Source organism: Elaeis guineensis, chromosome 5, assembly GCF_000442705.2.
Source record: "Elaeis guineensis isolate ETL-2024a chromosome 5, EG11, whole genome shotgun sequence".
In the NCBI taxonomy this organism is placed as follows: Eukaryota; Viridiplantae; Streptophyta; class Magnoliopsida; order Arecales; family Arecaceae; genus Elaeis; species Elaeis guineensis.
In genome coordinates this window covers 127003396-127021621 of record NC_025997.2, presented here as the reverse complement: position 1 = coordinate 127021621, position 18226 = coordinate 127003396, and the positions used below count along the sequence as shown (strand labels likewise).

The window sequence follows — 18226 nt, the reverse complement described above, 5'->3', positions numbered from 1 at the left end:
AGGGGTAGGCAAGAGATGAAGGGAGGAAAAGAAGCGGAGTGAGTTTGAGGGAGGGTGCTGGAGTTTGATGAAGGGGAGTTGATGAGGGGTAGGCAAGAGATGAAGGGAGGAAAAGAAGCGGAGTGAGTTTGAGGGAGGCCACTGGCAAGGGAAGGAAGAGAAGACGGGGTAGAAGTGGAGGTTCCCGTGTCCGTTTGTGCCACCGAGTTCAAGGTTGTCGCGGTAGTGAAGCGATCAGAGCGTGTCAAACTGTTATCCCACAAACTTCTTTATTACCCTTTACCAATCTCTCTCTGTATCCATGATATAACTACTTGACTCCCTACGAATCTATTCTACAAATCTAGAGAGGGAAAAATCTCTGTACGCAATCTATCTATATGCGTATCTCCATGATATTACTTAGTCACCTGCGAATCTATTCTATACACATCAAGGTGGAAAAAATCTCTATGTTACAGCACTACAAATCTATATACGTAGAGAGGAAGGAGGAAAAGGCATGAGAGTAATATATTTTCACCATATCATATAAAACAAATTTTGAAACATGGATCCCAACCATTCATTTCTCTGTAACGTATTATGTTATCGAAAACTGGTACCACTCTTGTACCAAAAAAAAAAAAAAAGACTGGTACTACTCTATATTCGAAGCGACAATACAACAGATCGTGATTGTATAGTCCTTTGAATACCACCCACACGTACGTGATGAGATGCAGATAAACAATGACACATAAGGTTGATGTCAGGCACATCATGGTAAAAATGACTTTACATTATTCAACTTCACGTACATGGAAAAAGAAAAAGAATATGCACCCAACTCGAACTTCCTGATGATTTGAAATAACCATGGAAGTCTACGTTCATGCAGGTTGCTACAATTTGCTTCCTAAGCTTAGAAGGATAAAAACAATATTCAAATCACCATTGCAAATAGCACGAATTGAAATCAAAAATACTACAACGAATATTCTACTGAATTTAACCCGACTCACGTAAATCCATAGCTATGTCAAAATACAAAAGAAACTCTGTTAATCATGCTCCGCGCCTGGTTGAAAAATAAAGCACATCTGCCCAAGAACCAAATAACCAGTACATGGAAATAACAAATGACACAACATATTTCCCCAAGCCCCCTCCAAAATTATTCAAAATTCAGAACATATAGCCATAGTCGTACTCAAAACGAGAGCTTTTGTCGATCACACATCATGCTGGAAGTACAGTAAACCTGCTTGAGGAAGGAGACAGCTACTGAACATATCTGATCATCATAACTTGCTCTTCAGAAATGACTGAAAATCCTTCAGAAAAGGGGCGCCAAAAGTAAAATGATGGAACATGACATTTCTCAGTTAGCAAGCTGGTTCTGTGGGTTCAAAACAGCCAGAATCTGCATCAACGAACATCAAATCTCTTATCAGTATTCAACTATTCATCCGTATATCAACAACATTTTCCAACATACCCAACGATATATATTGAAAATTTTCATATAAGCATGATAGCATGCCATGTACCTTGTCTGTGAACTCGCGAAAAGTCTGTCCTTCCATGGCCTTGGTCAAATCCTGTGAACAGGTAAAAGGTACTTTGAGCAAGTTGAGGACTAATATAGAGTTCACAACCAAATAGATAACCCCATGGGTCTAATTTCAAGCATTCGAAAGTCAATTTTAATTAAGAGGAATAGACCAACATAAAGTTGTGGTGGAGAATAAATTACATTTTCTGGCTCTTCAGAGCTGTCAATTTTCTGTATTAATTTACGCAGCTCTCCATCCTTTAAGGCATCTAGAATTTCACTGGATTCCACTGCATGCAGAGAAATGCCATGAAAAGAGCCATATATATACAGAAAAACACATGAAATGGAAAAGAGAATCAACATGTCAGAAAATGGAAGCAAACAAAACTGTCATGCTAGTCCACTCCTAAAAAGTAGATATAGAACAAAGAAATGAATATGTAAATATATGAGTTAATATTAAATATATGTAAAGAGTGACAGAAACAGAAGGCAACCCAAATGAACTACATTTGCTGATACCTATCAGGACATCAAATTTTACAATACCTTGGTTACTTAGAACAAACTGACACTCACTAGATGATACCAGAAGATGTTATGAAGATAGCTAAAGCCATCAACTTAACAAAAGAGACTGTAAAGACATACAATGCAGCGTAGCTTTTACAAGCAAAGTATGGTTGCTCCATTATCATTGAGTGAGGTAATATGGTTACAGAGGGTTTCCATTTTTCTTTTTTCACCCTTTAGGTTACCAAAGTGAGGTTATAGAAACTAAAGGAAACCAGCTTTTAGATGGCAATCCAGAATATGACCCCAAATGATTACTCCATTTTCAGGGCAGCATATGCACAAAACTTATGGTTAAGTATCAAACAAGCCTATGAATGCGCCTACAGTTGTCCAGACTGTTGCAATATGTGCCCCACATGGCAGCATGAACTATGTGACATATTTCAGAACTGAACTAGATATAAGAGAATGTAGACCCCACCTACCCACCTTTGTCACCTTCTGCAGGAATGCAACTCATAAACAACTGGCTTGCAACAAATACCAAAGCCAAACTGTTGACCATGGAGAACAGCTATTCTGGATTCATCTTTCAGAAGCCAGACTATGAAATTGTCCTGCCAAGTGCTGAAACTGCACCATGCACTCATTTTGCACTGATAAGGAGATCAGTGATCTCAATACTACAAAAGGCAGATCTCTCTCTTATGGCAATGGTAGCAGCTGTCAAGGAGATATGTCCTTGTAGAGGAAAGAAAACAGGTTTAAGCTTAGGTTTTCCAACTCTACAAATTTGACAAAACCCCAAGAACTGCTAAATTACTTATACTGTAGAGAACTCTCATAGTGATGAGTTTTTTAGACTAGAGGTTGAAGCACGGAACACTTTGTGGCAACCGGACACATGGGCACATGGTACTAGTGTCAATTGTCCACGAGAAACTAATCAACAAACATAAAGATGATTTCGACCCTTGAAATTCAACATCAACCATAACATATTCAAAAATTAGACATCTTGGTTTCACAAATATGCAGTCCAATAGGTCTGAAAAAGGAAAAGCATAATTAGATTATGTCAATATGAACTATGAAGCATGAGAAAGGGTAAGCTCTGAAGCTTGACATTAAAATAATGCAGATAATTGAAACTGCCATCTAAATCCAGACAGATAGTACCTATAGATTGAAATTGTTCTTTATCAACAACCCAGCTTGGTTCATCTACTTGATATAATCTTTCAGGTAGCTTCTGGATTGCTGCAAAAGATGAAGAATATACATAGGTAATGAGGTCATCTTTGGAAAAAGCGGAATCCCTCTACAAGTATATATATAGTTGACAACAATTATACCACCAACTAGAAATTAGTGACATGCAGTGCATGTTTGAGGAAAGATAATAAATAAAATAAAATATACAAAATGAAAATAATTGATAAAATAAAAATTGGATTAAAATGGAACTTAAGAAATAAAATAAAATGTAATAAATATAAAGTAAAATGAATAAAATATACAAATAAATAAAATAAATCAAAAAAGAAAAATGTTCAGAAAAAATAAAATATTAGTAAGAAGTCTGATAGACAAATGTGATCAGATCAACTATAACTCGGACAAAGCTTATTTTCCCCCTTTTTCTCATGTCCCAAATGTAGACAACATGACTCAGCAAACATAGCTTGATGTATGGTAGACCCAGTGCCATGGATAGTGTTCCACGATCTCAATGGTCCGCTCTCCTCCAGATGCCAATCATGGTGGTGACATAAGGCACAGAGCTAGTAATGAGAAACCTAGTCCTATTTGGATTGGGGATCAGATAGAGAGGTCTTGGAACCCTCTGTATCTGACAATAGAGAGCTAAACAAAGTTAAAACCACTAATAAGATCTAATTCAGAATAATTTCAAATTTGCCCCTTACACCATTCACAATGGACTGGGTTTTCAACTTAAATTATAAATCCAATTTTATGCTTAACCATTTATAAATGGGCCCAATGTTCAACTTTGAAGGACTAGCTCGTTTACATTGCTATGCACATAAAATTATAAATATGCCCATGACATTGTGCTTGAATGTAACACTATCGTCTGTTAATATAGTTGGAGTTTGTTTTTTGCATAAATTGTTTGAGACACCCCCTTTCAGTAAACATATCATTCTTGTTTCTCTCAAAGAAAAAGAGGTACATGATTAAGAGGAAGTGTAAAATCTATGGAAAAACACCACATTATTTTTTATCCCCAAACAAAAAGGATGGTAGCATATTATTAAGGGCACTACTAAAGATTTCAAATGGCAAAGAAAAAGGCAAGATCAATTAGAAAGACATTGATTGGAAGATGTCGTGGGGTAGGTAGAGAGAGAGAGAGAGAGACGACTGGGGGGGGGGGGGCGGGCGGATAGATTTCATGAAGGATATCAATCGCGAGAGAAGATCAAGGGTGGAAAATAAAGAAAGAAACCTGATCTGGACAGAGAGGCAGGCAGCTGGAAAGGGAAGAGATATGGCCCATCCTAAGACCACAAATCGAAATGAGAAATTGGTTCCTTTAGGATATCAGATAGAGAGCATTTTTTTCTCTCTTTAGTAAATATCAAAAGTTTATTCTTTTTAGGTAGGAAAAAAATTGCTGTGGACAATCACATCAAAAAGAAGGATAACAAAATCGATACCTAAGAAGAGTAAAGATAAGTATTTTTAGTAGCATATTAATAAAAACTAGATAGGACCATTTGATAGGGAAGAAGAGTGAATCAGATCCCCGGCTAGTCTACGTTTCACATGGAAACATAAATTTGGTTGAACCAGCTGGGAATCACTGACCTGACCGGTTTTATGGGAAAAAACATTGAACCAACCAGGTCAAAAGAGGGTGAACTGGCCAGCTTTAAAAAGCTTCAAAAATAGTGCTAAATTTGTGGTTGTGTAGGGATTCAATCCATCGATCATGGGTTACTTGGAATGCTCTTGATCAATAGGACAACAATTTCATTGCTAATAGCTCAATAAGCGATAGAAATTATATCTATGCATGATGTTATGCAAATATGTTATTTACTCAATATTTAAATAATCAATTCTTTACATAGAAAGAAGGAAACTAATCAACCCATTTACTCTTTGGTGCAAAATTAAAGATAAAATATAAGCCTCATTTTATGCATTTGGATACTTTTAAAATTTACTATTTAAAATAAAAAAACCAATAAATTTTATATATTTTCCTACCTTATATACAATTTTGATTATATTATTAAAATTAAAGACAAATTATTGGAACATCCTCTCAACTTTAACTCAGTTTCATTTATACCCTCTCGATCTTAAAAGTATCAAACTAGCCTTTCAAATTTTCGAGATATTCCAAAATAATCCTACCATTTATCTCTGTTAACGAAATGATGTCACGTGACCATCACATAACACCATTATTTTATAAAATAACCAAAATATCCTTAACTTCACCTCATCCCTCTTCTCTGATTAATCCCTTCCTTTGTCGCCAGTGTTCCTCTTTCTCCCTCCTTCCCCCTTCTCTTCCTCATCCACTTTTCCATGACAGCTCTCTCCACCTTCACCCATTCTTTACTGATGACCCGTCTTGACCCTCTTCTTCCTCCTCATCCACTTCTCATCCTCATCATCCTCCTCCTCTAAGGTCGCCCATAACCCCTTTCCCTCCACAGTGGCTCCCTCCACCTCCAACCATTCTTTGCTGGCGATCCCTCCATCCCGCTCTTTTTCTTCCTCATCCATTTCTCCTCCTTATCCTCTTCCAAGATGCCCATGAGGTCTCCCCTTCCACGGCAGTCCCCTCCACCTCTGTCCCTTCTCATCAGCAACCCATCCTTCCCCATCACCTTCCTCCTCATCCTCTTCTCCTTTTTGTCATCCACTTCCTCCAACGCCGCCCATGAGCCCTCCCCCTCCATAGCGGTTCTTTCCACCTCCACCCATTCTTTGTCGACGACTCCTCCCCTATCTTTCTCTTCCTTCTCATCCTCTTCCTCCTCTAAGTCCACCCATGAGTCCTATCCCTTCATAGTGGCTCCCTCCACCTCCACCCCTTCTTTGCCATTGACCCCTCTTTCCCTTCCTCCCCACCCTCTTCTCCTCCTCCAATCCCACCCATAAGCCTTTGATGCCATCCTCCCCCTCCACGACCCCATCCCCTCCACAATGGCTCCCTCCACCTCCATCTCTTCCTCATCGACGACCCCTCTCATATGAATGAGGGGCATTTTCGTTTATTAAAGGAAAAGCTAACACTATTTGTTGGTAAGTGAATAGCATGATCACTTTAGAATATCTCAAAAACTTGAAGGAGTAGTTTGACATTTTTTAAAGTCGAATGGTGTAAGTGAAATTAGACTAAAGTTGAGGGGATGTTCCTGAAATTTATTCTAAAATTAAATAAATCATGATTTTTTTATTTATACTCTAATTAGAAAGTAGTGTATAATGCAGATCAGTATGTTGTATTATTTAAAATAAAAAAAACATAAATAGTTTTTAAAAAAAAAAGGTTATAAATAGTTGTGCATATATTTTATATATTATATCTAATTTTGTATATTTTTAACTATAATCCAATCTGACTGATTGATGTGGTTGTTGGACCAATGACCCAATGATATAGACCTTGGATAGGTTACCAGTCCCGTTTTTATAACTACTCTAAGAAGTTTTGTAATGATTTTTTCCAAGTGACACATCTACATGTGTACACAGTAAAAAAAATGATAATTAATAAAAAATGCGAACAAAAAGTGATTTCTTAGCATATAATAAATATCTCATAAAACATTAGAATAACTGACTTAATGTACACAAATAAATGTAAGTTTAAACATATGAAGTTACAGAAATCTTACTCAATTCTTGCTCAGGTAATGATTTCTTGCATGGATTTTCTGCATCAGTCAACGAGGAAAGTCTCAACAACGGGCAGAAGATAAAGAGAAATTGCATGAAAAAGTGAAAAAGTTCAGAGTGATATTTGCTCAGTCTCTATACTGCAGAACTGAAGAAAACAGTTTTTTTAATGAATGTCCAATTTTTAAGGAAATATTTGCTATGAGTGCCAAGTGAATGTGGAACAACAGGGGATATTTGACCGCAGAACAAGATGAGCTAATTTCTCAGTAAGTCATAAGGCACCAAGGGATAAATGGATTACCATGAAGCCTCAAACAGGATTAACTGGCTTCCAACATGCTTAGGCAAAAGTTTTGTGCATAGGATGGTGCCAAGTGACTCAATAAAGAAATCAATGGCCAAGAAGAATTTCAAATGATCTACACCCAGAATACTGTGTTTTTCACTAGGCATAGCCCCATATTGATTAGAGCGAAACATTGTAATTCAACATTTTAGGACAAATTTTTGAAACTCTTTGAGCATAACAATGCAGGAAAGTGAAATTGAAAAGGGCAGTACCTTTATGCTTCTTGAAACATCCCAAAGAACAACTGCATGTTCAAAAAGCAAAGAAAACAACATATCAGTAGTGTTGCAGAGCAAGCACTTCAAACCAAAATATTTATCATTAAAAGAAAGCATTAAAACAGATTCCAAATCAAAGATTTAAAAGTTGAAATTTGGTGGTACAATGACGAAGAAAAACAAGCATCATAGCTCATGGTAAATTAAAAAGAAAAACTTGGATACCCAAAATACTTGATATCATGACCTAGTCTTACCTACATGTTGGCTTTTTGGAACACAGTCTTTTCAGCCAGATACCAAGAAAAACATAATCAACAGAAAAAACATTCGATTTAATGCACGTTTGTTATCCATATATGTTTATACAGCCGTGAACTATAAGAATACAACTTTGGTTTCTTTTTGTTCAACTTTAACAATTTATTATGCACCTTTTTTTTTTTATAATTCATTCTTTGTGAATGAGTCTACTCATTGTTATGGTCATATGACAATTATCATCTTACTATATCTCCATTTTATTATTTCCATTTATAATTTTGCTCATCCTTGATATGTGCTTTTGGCACCAATTATTCCTTTCCTTGAGAAGTACATAAATCCATATTTACAAAATTTTCAGCATGATAGTGAACGAATGTTGAAACAACAGGACTCATCAAATTGCCGCTCCATCATGATCCTAGAGAATGTCAATTTACATCAATAACCCCTTGGCTTTTCCTTCCTTGATCAGGCTACACTTTCTCAATGATTTGAGCAATTAGGTGGATCTTTCTCTCACATGAGCACCCTTTTCAGCATCAAAAAAGATAATATCTTTTGTTCACTTGGTAGAATCATCAAAAAAAAAAAAAAAGTAATCTCAGATAGAAATTTCATCAAAGGTTATGTCCTTCATCATATGACAAAATGAACTTAAATGGTTCTCAATAACCTATCCTCTATCAGCTCTACCTATAACAACAAGCATAAGCTCCCATGAGTGGTCTCTCTAAATTTTCCTTGCCAACTCGACCACCATGTGCTCATATTTTCTTTCTTTGCTCCACAACCTAGATATTAGTCATATTTCTTCCTAACACACGTAGCTGTGGCAAGAATTCTTGTTTATATCTAGAAGCATATTCTTTCAAGCCTTTTCCACGTGCCACAACTTGTGCTACTTCTCTCTAAGGCTAATCATTATATATCCAAGATGAAGGCGTCTTGTATACTTGCACTGTCTAATGAAACACTGCACATCTATAATTGATGCGAAACAGCTAGAATATCCCATGTCTTCGTAGTCCAAATTCACAAAAGAGGAAGACCGTAATGTTCTCCAAACTTTTTTTTTTTTTTAAGAAAAAAGAATTCATAAGCAAGTGTTAAAAGTGAAAGCTTTTGTTGCTATTTGATCTATAAATCCGAACACAACGCTGGTAACAGTTCTGGATGGTTACGGTTATGACTCTGCCGATAAAAATATATAAGAAAAAAACCAATTTTCCAAATAGGGCTAGTGCTACGAGCTAAATGAAGGGAGGGTTTTTAGGGTCTAGGGATTAGGGTTTTGCTTACTAAGGAGCGAGGCAGGTGGGGCATTTGTACTTGGATTGCGCTTCTTTACAGACCTCACACGTTCGAGGGCCCATGTATCCCCCCACAACGACTCCTCGACGGCCTCTAGGGTTTGATCGGTAAAGAAGAGATTGGAGAGTATAGTCCTCGTCCCACGAAGGAACGGTGCGAGGGCTCCAGATTTTGGGGGAGAGAAAGAGGGCAAAGCGAGGAAAGGAGGTGGGGCAGAAGAAAACCAGAGGGGCGGAAGCGAGGAAGGGACGGGAATTTGTCCCGGTTTCGCTCGATAAAAATCAAGTCAAAATAAGTCCGTCCGAAATTATATAAAACAGCATAACTACGGCAAGTACGGTGCCGACTTTATGTACATTATCTCTCTTTCCGAAGTCTAATAAATACAGCATGCTTAATGTTATTTTTGCTCTTTGAGGAAGGAATCAATACAAGTGCCAAAGAGGATGTATCTGTTGGATTATTAAAATAGTGGAAATAGTTTTAGTTAGAGATGAATGGATCACAACCACCAATCTTTTGCACCCGTAAAGCCAAGATGTAAGTAATTGAATGGTTATACTTTTTCAAAATGGTGCATCGTGGTGGCCTCTTTTTTTGATCTAGGCTCTAACGAGAACAGATTAAGATGACAAATTGATTAGAGAAGATTCTTATGTTGATGTTTTGCCACATACATATGACGGATTTAATGTATAAGGAGTCAAGATTATTTAGGTTATGCCCTTTTCTCCTTTTGACAAATTATGTTGTGTCTATTTAATCATAATAAGCATATTGTGTCTCCATGTAGCAGTCTATGCGTAGTTTCTCTTAACAATGGATCATCTCGAAACAATTTATTAACCACTATATTTCAAATAAAGGTTAGTAGACTTAGACTCAGTTGTTACAACTAGCAGCATTATGCATGTATGGTGCAATTTAACTTCAGTTAATGATTGAACATTCACATCAAAAGTTCAAAGAATGTCCAATTGAAGTTGGGTTAATAATATGGAAGACATATCACACTGATAACAATAGCAAAACAAGAGCGTAATTGGATATTGTTACATACTTGCATTTCATGGTAAATACTATTCAGCTAATATGAAAATTTGATTTTCAAAAACTTAATTTTATAAATTTGACAAACAAAAAAGGGAATTATTATTTTGTTATACAACACTCATTAATACCGAAAAAACCCACAATATTGGCTACATTTAAAAATATCCATTAATGTATTATGAGAAAATAATGAAGGCTTTTGAAACCATTTTTAATGCATGGAACAAAAAGAATTATAGTGGCCACAATTTCAAATTTTGCTATGTAAAGGACCGAAACAAGTGAATGCCCAGATCAGTGTGGCAAAGATTTTAAATTTTTAATTGTCTTTACCATTTCATGTATCTTATCAGCACTCCTGATCAAGGCGACACCAAAATATTACTAAATACCTTGATATTAAGAAACAAATCTGATTAAGGTACAATCATAAGACTGCATCTGCTAATAGTAAAACTGCATTTGTCACTTCACAATGCACTGAGATAAAGAAAATGTAACGGCAACAAGTCAAAATCAAACAATTTACCAGCTGAAGGATTACAAACATTTTATCAAAATACAACTTCCTCTTTAAACATGTAGATTCCATAAGCCAAAAGCTGACAGCCAATGTATACAAAGGTCCATTTCAGAGGAGGGTTCAGTCTGGAACCCCCTTCCTGTCTCCTTACATATGCCCCATACTAATCTAACTATACCAAATACAAGCAAATACTAAAATTAAATCATTATGCCAGGAACAGTAAACAACAAACTAACTGACAAGGCATGCCACAATGAATGCTAGAATGAAAGAAATAAGTAGTAGCTCAAACATGGTAAAAAGTGATAAGTTTTTTTATTCTTCCTCCGTGAGAAGAGAGAGAGATTAAAATGATCTCATATCCGGTAGCTGAGCAGAGGATCTTTGAATGGGAAGCGTTCATGATAAATCCTCCAAGCATATTCCTCCAGAGTAAATGTTCGAAACCTTCTTGCACCATCATTACAACCTCCATCACCAACATCGGCAATACCCTGGTCAGAGTCATCTGCTGCCAGTGGCAACAATGGAGAGATGACACTATCCAAAGGCAAGGTCACCAGCAGAGACAAAGAAATGCGGCCAGAATCACTGGAACCATCTGAGTGCGGGGAAGTGCGTTGAGGTCTACCCCTCACCTTCTTGAACCTTCCATTGCTCCAAACCTTCAAAATAAAAGTTACAGCATGTTTCACCAATCTAAAATGCAATAGAATTTGGATACTGCGTCCAACCAGCCCTTAATATGGATACGGTCTACATGTTGAAGTTTTAGTTCTGAGAATTGAGGACGTTAGTTTTGAGAACATGTTTTCCTGTTTAGTGTAACTATAAAGCATGCCTCTTAAAGGAGATATTTCTTTCACTACGTGCAATGGTGTGAATGGGTGAGGTTGGGCAATGAAATGCAACAGTGAGCCTTGGCTGTCTCGTTAAAGCCTAAAAAGCCATGAGCACTTGATAATATACCTGCAAATATATACTGTTATAATATAGTATTTATTGAATAATTACTTATTTAGCATAACTATATTACTATTATTATTAACTACTATGTCACGTTCATTATTGGTGCATTTATTCTTCTATAAATCTAGAATAGTTTTTGGCAGGGTCCTCCCTTTCATTCAAAAAAGAAAAAAAAAAAAAAAATCTTTTTTTCCCTTTTTTTTTTTTTTTTTTTTCCCTGTTGGTAACCACCCTTCACGAGTGGCACACTGTTCATGTCCGCCAGTCACGGCATGAATGCAAGACATGCTTGTCAAACATTACTGCAATCACAGGACAAGGTGACCTCACCCAGTTCTTTCCTAAAATATTGATTTCACTATCAATTCAACCAAGCATGCCTTATTCCAGATAAAAAAATGGCAGTTTGGCAGCAGGATAAGGGGGATAATTCCAGTTTATTCCGCACCATCCCCAAACGAGTATGGGGATTATTTCAAGAGGAGGCTTGGGTTATCAGTCGAACGCACCTGAGCAATATCTCCAAGGGTGACGAGGATCGAGTCGGCGCGAGGCTCGACGGGAATCCACTCCGCCGCGTCGCCGAGCACCCAACTCGGCTCTCTCCACTCCTTCATCTCGTACTGCAGCCCGACCACATATGGATAGGCCTTGCCGCTCCTCATCGTCCCCACCTCCATCCCTTCCTCTCCCTCCGCAATACTCGAACACACCGAGACCCACATCAAACACCTCGCCTTCCTCTCTCGAAACGGGCTTTCGGGGAACCCTCCGGGGATCGAGGACGAGGACAGCATCTGCACCACCTCCAATCCCACCCTCTCCAATTCCTTCGCATATTCCACCAAAGATGGAAAGGATTCCAATCCATTCCAGTCGGGTTCGAAGACAAAGATCGGATCTTTATCATCCGATTCATCGCCGTCGTCATCGTCTTCGTGATTGAAGCCGAGAGAAGAAGTATTGGTGGTGGGAATAGTGGGACAGTGGAGGAGGGATTGGGATTCGAGGAGGGCGGATGCGGGGAGGTGGGAGGGGAGGCCGTGGTTGGCGAGGTGGAAGAAGCCGAGATCGGCGGCGACGGAGAGGAGGTCCGGCAGGGGTTCAAGGAGGGAGACGAGGGGAGGAGAAGGGTGGAGGGGATGGGAAGAAGAGGGGGATGAGATAGGGGAAAGGCGAGAGTATCTGGAGAAGGAGGACGAGGAGGAGGAGAGGCTCGGCGCGATGCGGAGTTGGTGGAGGAAGCGGGAGAAGGCGGCGTCGGCGTCGGAGGGGAGGGATTTGGAGGCTTGTTGGTTTGATGGGGTCGGAGGAGGAGGCGCCGGGGTGTGGCCGTGGACTCCGCCGCTGCCCTGAAGGTGGTGGCTTTGGGTGGAAGCGTCGGAGGTGGCGACGGTGGTGGAAGTGGAGGTGGAGGAAGCCATGTGGGGAGGCAGTGCAAGGACGGAGGAGTTCAGTTTGGCGTGGTCCGTTTCTTCTTCCAGATGTTTTTATATCCTCTGGATGCTAGACAATACCACGTGTAAATGGATCTGATTAAAACTTTTCAATTATTTAGAATACTTTGTTAAATATATTCCATTTTAATCTAGTATATTATATTGACTTTCTTTCTATATAAATGAGGGAAGATGCTACAAATGATCACATGAGCCCATGGAACGCCAATCCTTTTTTTGGGTAAGAATTGAACTTGTATTTATATTAGTTACAGTAAGATTAGCTATGAGAAAAATGAGTCACGCTCCCCAGAAATATTAGATGAGACTATTAGGAGGAACAGTTAAAGAAAATTCACATGGATTATTTCTACGGTAATCTATTCTAAAGGAGAGTTTGGTTCACGATTGAAATCAGAATGAGAATGAAAATCAGAATCCAAATGGTTTAATCTTTGAAAGCGTTCGATTCATGATCGATGTTAAAATCGAAATAAAAATTTAAATTCTCGAGAGAGAGTGGGAATTAAATTTTAGATAGATTGAATTTTTTTAATTCTATCCCAGAATCGAAATCGGAATGAAATTCCTTCCAACCAAATGATTGGAATGAGAGTTATCCATTCTCATTCTGATTCCGAACCTCCACTTCTTTCAACCAAATATTTCATAATTTTTCATATGATTTAGCCAACATAACACTGATAGATTTAGTGGTCCTCCTTTATTAATCCAAACCGGGCATTGTTTTCATTTATATATGCCACATACACTGGAGATTTGGTGAATGAGCCGTGAGGTTAATAGCCACCAAACACTCGCCTGGCTGCATGGAATATACATGGTCTCCTCCTGTCCACTTGTGCTCAATTAAAATTTTCCCAGGCAAAGTGCGTAAATTAATAATTAATAATGATGGCGATTATGTTTTAGCTTGGTTGGGGTTCTGCCACCAGGTTGCAGGGCGGCTTTTAATGTTTTGGAGGTGGAAAGGTGGGCAAGGCTGGCTTTTCTAAGAGGAAGGTCTATTGGTGATGTACTCTAAAGCAGCTTAGAATAAAAGACTGGCTAACAATAACAAGGCAATCATAAAATAAGAGATTCGGGTATATAAATTTATCGTTTATAAATGGGTTGGTCGGATGGTTCACTTAATCCCTAGATTTTATTTATATGCCGTGTTAATCTTTTTTTATTTTACAATGTAAGTGGAGGCTTTAGGGCTGAGTCTCACCAGCCACCAATTTACATTGCAACATGGAAAAGTTCTAGCAGTTTAGGAAGGATAAGAAAACACAAGAAGACGAAAACGACATGGAAATCAAGCTCCAGTAGCATACATGGATTCAGCTGTGCTTGGACATGGAAGAATAGCATCCGCCAAACGGTAAAAGCAGCTGGGGAAGATCGCAACAGCCGGTTGTACAAGATAATAGACTGCTGAGCCAAGAGGGGCGAGCTAGACAAAAGAGGAGGCCCTAAGGATGGCTGCCACAAAACAGTGAGGCTACTTTATGTTGGTCCTTTTGTACATATTTCTTCAGTCAATAAAGTTTGGGTGGCGTTTTTTGCCCCCCTTATTATCACAGGGGAAAAAAGAAAACTTGGGTTGGTCGAGGCCATGGGTTCCACAGAGATGGGTTTGGGTTGCCTTGGGTTGGCAGATCCAACATGGCTCAACGGGCCCTCTGCCAAATGGCAAACCGTTCCTGTGTTAATAAAGCTCTAAGCCCTACCAATTTGTTGCTTATCCTACCACCTTGGCTGTTTCACTTTCTTACCTTATTATTTCTAGAATCTCCTTGACAGGGAAGTTTGGAATAGATCCTCAACCCAACAGACCAATGAAAAATTTATGCTTGGACGACAGAGGGAGAGGGGGGGGTGCTGGCATGGACTAAGGGAACACTTTCCTACTTACCAGCTTATTTAGGGGATGTCTTCTCTAAATTTATTATCGATCAGCTTGAGGAGTAAGGAATTTGGTAAGCACAGGAGGCCACGGTAACCAGAATATTGTTTAATACCCCACCATATTGTACTTAATAATCGGGATGTTTGGTTTGAAAAGTATCTACAATTGGGTTCTTACAAAATAAAATGAGAAAAGGAGCAAAAAAAAAAAAAAAAAAAATCTACAACTGGTTTTTATTTAATTCTCTATGTCTCTCTCTCATGCGCATTATGGGAGCCAATAGACAGGCTGGTGTCACATTTGGCAATTGCAAATGGGCCACAAGACTGCACATGGACCAAGTCTATCTCATACACCATGAATCTAAGCAATCCTTTTGTGGCATGGCGTCAAAAAAATTTTTCTTCATGTCATATTGTGTTGTTTGAAGAACATAAATTTTAGAAACATGACATGCAGAAGATTTGGATGTGGAAACCACAAGGCGGCGGTCCAACATTATCAAATGCATAATCGTCTTTAAAAATTTATATATAGTTGTATCAACATCAAAAGGTGCGGATAAGAACTTGGGTTACACAGGTGATACAAATGGATTCAGATAACAACCAGAGCTATGTGCGTTGATGAGCAGATTCAAAGAGAAGTGATCACTAAATTCTGAACAAGAGAAGCATATCGTCTCTGCATGATAACATAATCTTTTCATTTTACGGTAGCTGCTTTTATTTTTCTCTTTCTTTTTGAAGATGGGGGACAGATGAAAAGATTTAGATGAGGATGACTCAGGTTACTTATATCCTCACGCCAAGAGATTGTGCCACGTCAAGACCCTCATTTTATCGTCAAAGTTCTAGATGAGAGAGACAGCAGCTGGACCACAAGGTTTCCAGATAAAATGAAGCAATGGAAGTAAACTCTTGTATAATTCAACCAAGAAAATTAACAAAAATGTTGCCGAGACAGTCTAGTCAAGTAAAACTATTTATATTCTCAAAATCATTTATTCTATTATAAAGCCAAAACTTGGAAGTACCATCCGTGAAGCTTCACATGATGTGGTCATCTATCTCCAGAATGCCAAAACCTCCGTCTTCCTTGATTTAATACATCCTTTCTTATATGTATATCCTTTTCTGTATCTTTTAGTTAACTTCTGGGACTCTATAAATTCTGTTTTTATTCTGAATAAAGCTGGTGACTGATGGGCACAACCACTAGTCTCCGTTCTCCTCAAAGAAAAAAAAAAAAAACAAAACAAAAAAAAAAACAAAAACAAAAGAACCTTCCTTATTCAATAGCTATTTTTATAGAAAAGTACGGGAGAACAGCCATTATACCTTTAACATGCGTTAATCTCCAGTTAATAAAACCTATAATGACACTTTTAACTTTTATTTTTCTTCTCTTTCACTCTTTATTCTTTTGATTGACAAACATTCCAAAAAAAAAATATTACTTTTTAAACAACACACTTCTGCGTCCTCAACGATCATATCTATACTTCAATTAAAAAAAAAAAAAAACAATCATATCCTAATAACCCCACCACTATTCGTCAGTCCCACCTGTATGATATGCCCCTTCATAGTTTTATTTATTTTGATCCAGCAAAAGAAATAAAACAAAGCCTCCAATGCCCAACAAAGGGAACTATGTGGCTGTGCAGCAGTGGCTTGTTCCCCTAGCTAAGATGTGCTTTCCTATAATATGTTGTCTAGAATAGTACAGCAAAACAAAAATATAAGAGAGAGAAGAAAAAAAAAAATCTTCAACCAAAGGATAAGGCTGCCCCAAGAGGTCTATGATATATCAACTTTTTTTGTTAAATGCCATTTGTGATGTACCCTAAAAAAATGCTACATGTGTTCTTGTAGTATTTTAATATAGAGATTTACCAACCTATATCCAATCCCACCAAGCAAATAGATCTAATTTGATGCAAACTATAGGTTGGGTCGTATTGGTTTGATTAACCAAAGCAACACCTCTAAATACATTCATCCTAGGATACTTTTTCCTCCAAAGTATCAATTTTTTCTTTTCCTTCCCTGTTTCTATTGGTAGCTTAATCCATTCCTTAAAAATTATTAATTCAGGCATTTTATACATTTTTATTATTTTATATTCAATACTACAAGCAACACATGCAGTGCACTTAATTTAGGAAGAAAATGGAAGATGCATGGATTTTTTTTTCCCTAAGCCTAGTTGCTTTATATGGAGCTTAGATACGGGTCCTTCAATCCATTTTCAAAATCTGTGTGACTTGTAATATAGGAACTCTAAAAGTTAGGTTACATAAAGATAAGGATGCTGCTACAATTCCCCAATACCCTTTCCAATAAGAGTGTGTGCTTGTCTTTACAACCCACAAGAGGGTTGTCAAGAAAAAGAAAAGTTTGGTTACATAAAGATAAGGATGCTATTATATTTCCCAGACAACCATTCCCTATGAGTGTAAACTTGGTCTTTAGAGCGGTTGAACGTGTGGATGGGTGTGTTTGGTTGGAGGAAAAGCATATTCCTCAAGAATGATTCCATCACAAAATAAATGGCTTAGTCATGTAAACTTAATTAAAATAATAAGGATGCCATACTGCAGCATGATTATAACATACTAATTATAGTTTATTTATACCTGTAACCAAATATCTTTTTCATTCGCATTATAATGCTACATGCCTAGACCCTTGGGTAATCCGGGGTCTGAGTTTTTAGAGAAATCCAACTTAGCAATAAAGGTTTGTCCAAAGAAAACTCCCTCCATGAAAGAAATCTCGACGTGCCTTTCTTACATCCCTCCTCTCGATCTCCTAAAGGTCTCAACCAGTTCATCTACATCCCCCATGCCAATGCCAACCTCAGTAATCCAAATAAGAGTGGGAGAATTGGCACCGGATCTTGGCTCTCATAAGAGTAAGCTAAGTGGCTTCCGTCCTCCCCCTCCACTTTCTCTTTGAACCTGAGAAACCATAAATCATGGGGGGGAGACTATAATCCCAAAAATATATTAGAAGAACAGAAAAAATTCTAATGAATGGAGCCATGGACTTTTTTTGACAATTCTGTCCCACTTTACCATTCGATTCAACCATCGTACTAGTAACAAAGTCCCCTGTGTGCATGCTTGTGGATCATTTATTCATGCAAGTATACGTGGATTAGAATTTAAAATGATGACGAAGTCCACGACTGGGTGACAAGGCAGCATAACTAGTGTCCTTATGTGG

The 18226-nt window shown here is 38.0% G+C and overlaps 2 protein-coding genes across 2 annotated transcripts; both read right to left on the bottom strand.

Moving 5' to 3' along the window:
* Nucleotides 1-952: 952 nt before the first annotated feature.
* On the bottom strand, nucleotides 953-9358 carry LOC105045843 (uncharacterized). Its single transcript, XM_010924265.4, has 7 exons — nucleotides 9080-9358; nucleotides 7508-7539; nucleotides 6943-6981; nucleotides 3236-3316; nucleotides 1739-1827; nucleotides 1533-1583; nucleotides 953-1405 (listed from the first exon to the last, which is right to left on the bottom strand). The coding sequence occupies exons 1-7, from the start codon at nucleotides 9151-9153 to the stop codon at nucleotides 1364-1366; spliced, it is 408 nt and encodes a 135-aa protein (XP_010922567.1). The 5' UTR covers nucleotides 9154-9358; the 3' UTR covers nucleotides 953-1363.
* Nucleotides 9359-10710: 1352 nt separating this feature from the next.
* On the bottom strand, nucleotides 10711-13127 carry LOC105045846 (uncharacterized). The gene is made up of 2 exons (XM_010924268.4): nucleotides 12149-13127; nucleotides 10711-11335 (listed from the first exon to the last, which is right to left on the bottom strand). Exons 1-2 carry the CDS (start codon nucleotides 13061-13063, stop codon nucleotides 11027-11029), a joined length of 1224 nt encoding a protein of 407 aa, XP_010922570.1. The 5' UTR covers nucleotides 13064-13127; the 3' UTR covers nucleotides 10711-11026.
* Between the last annotated feature and the right edge of the window lie 5099 nt (nucleotides 13128-18226).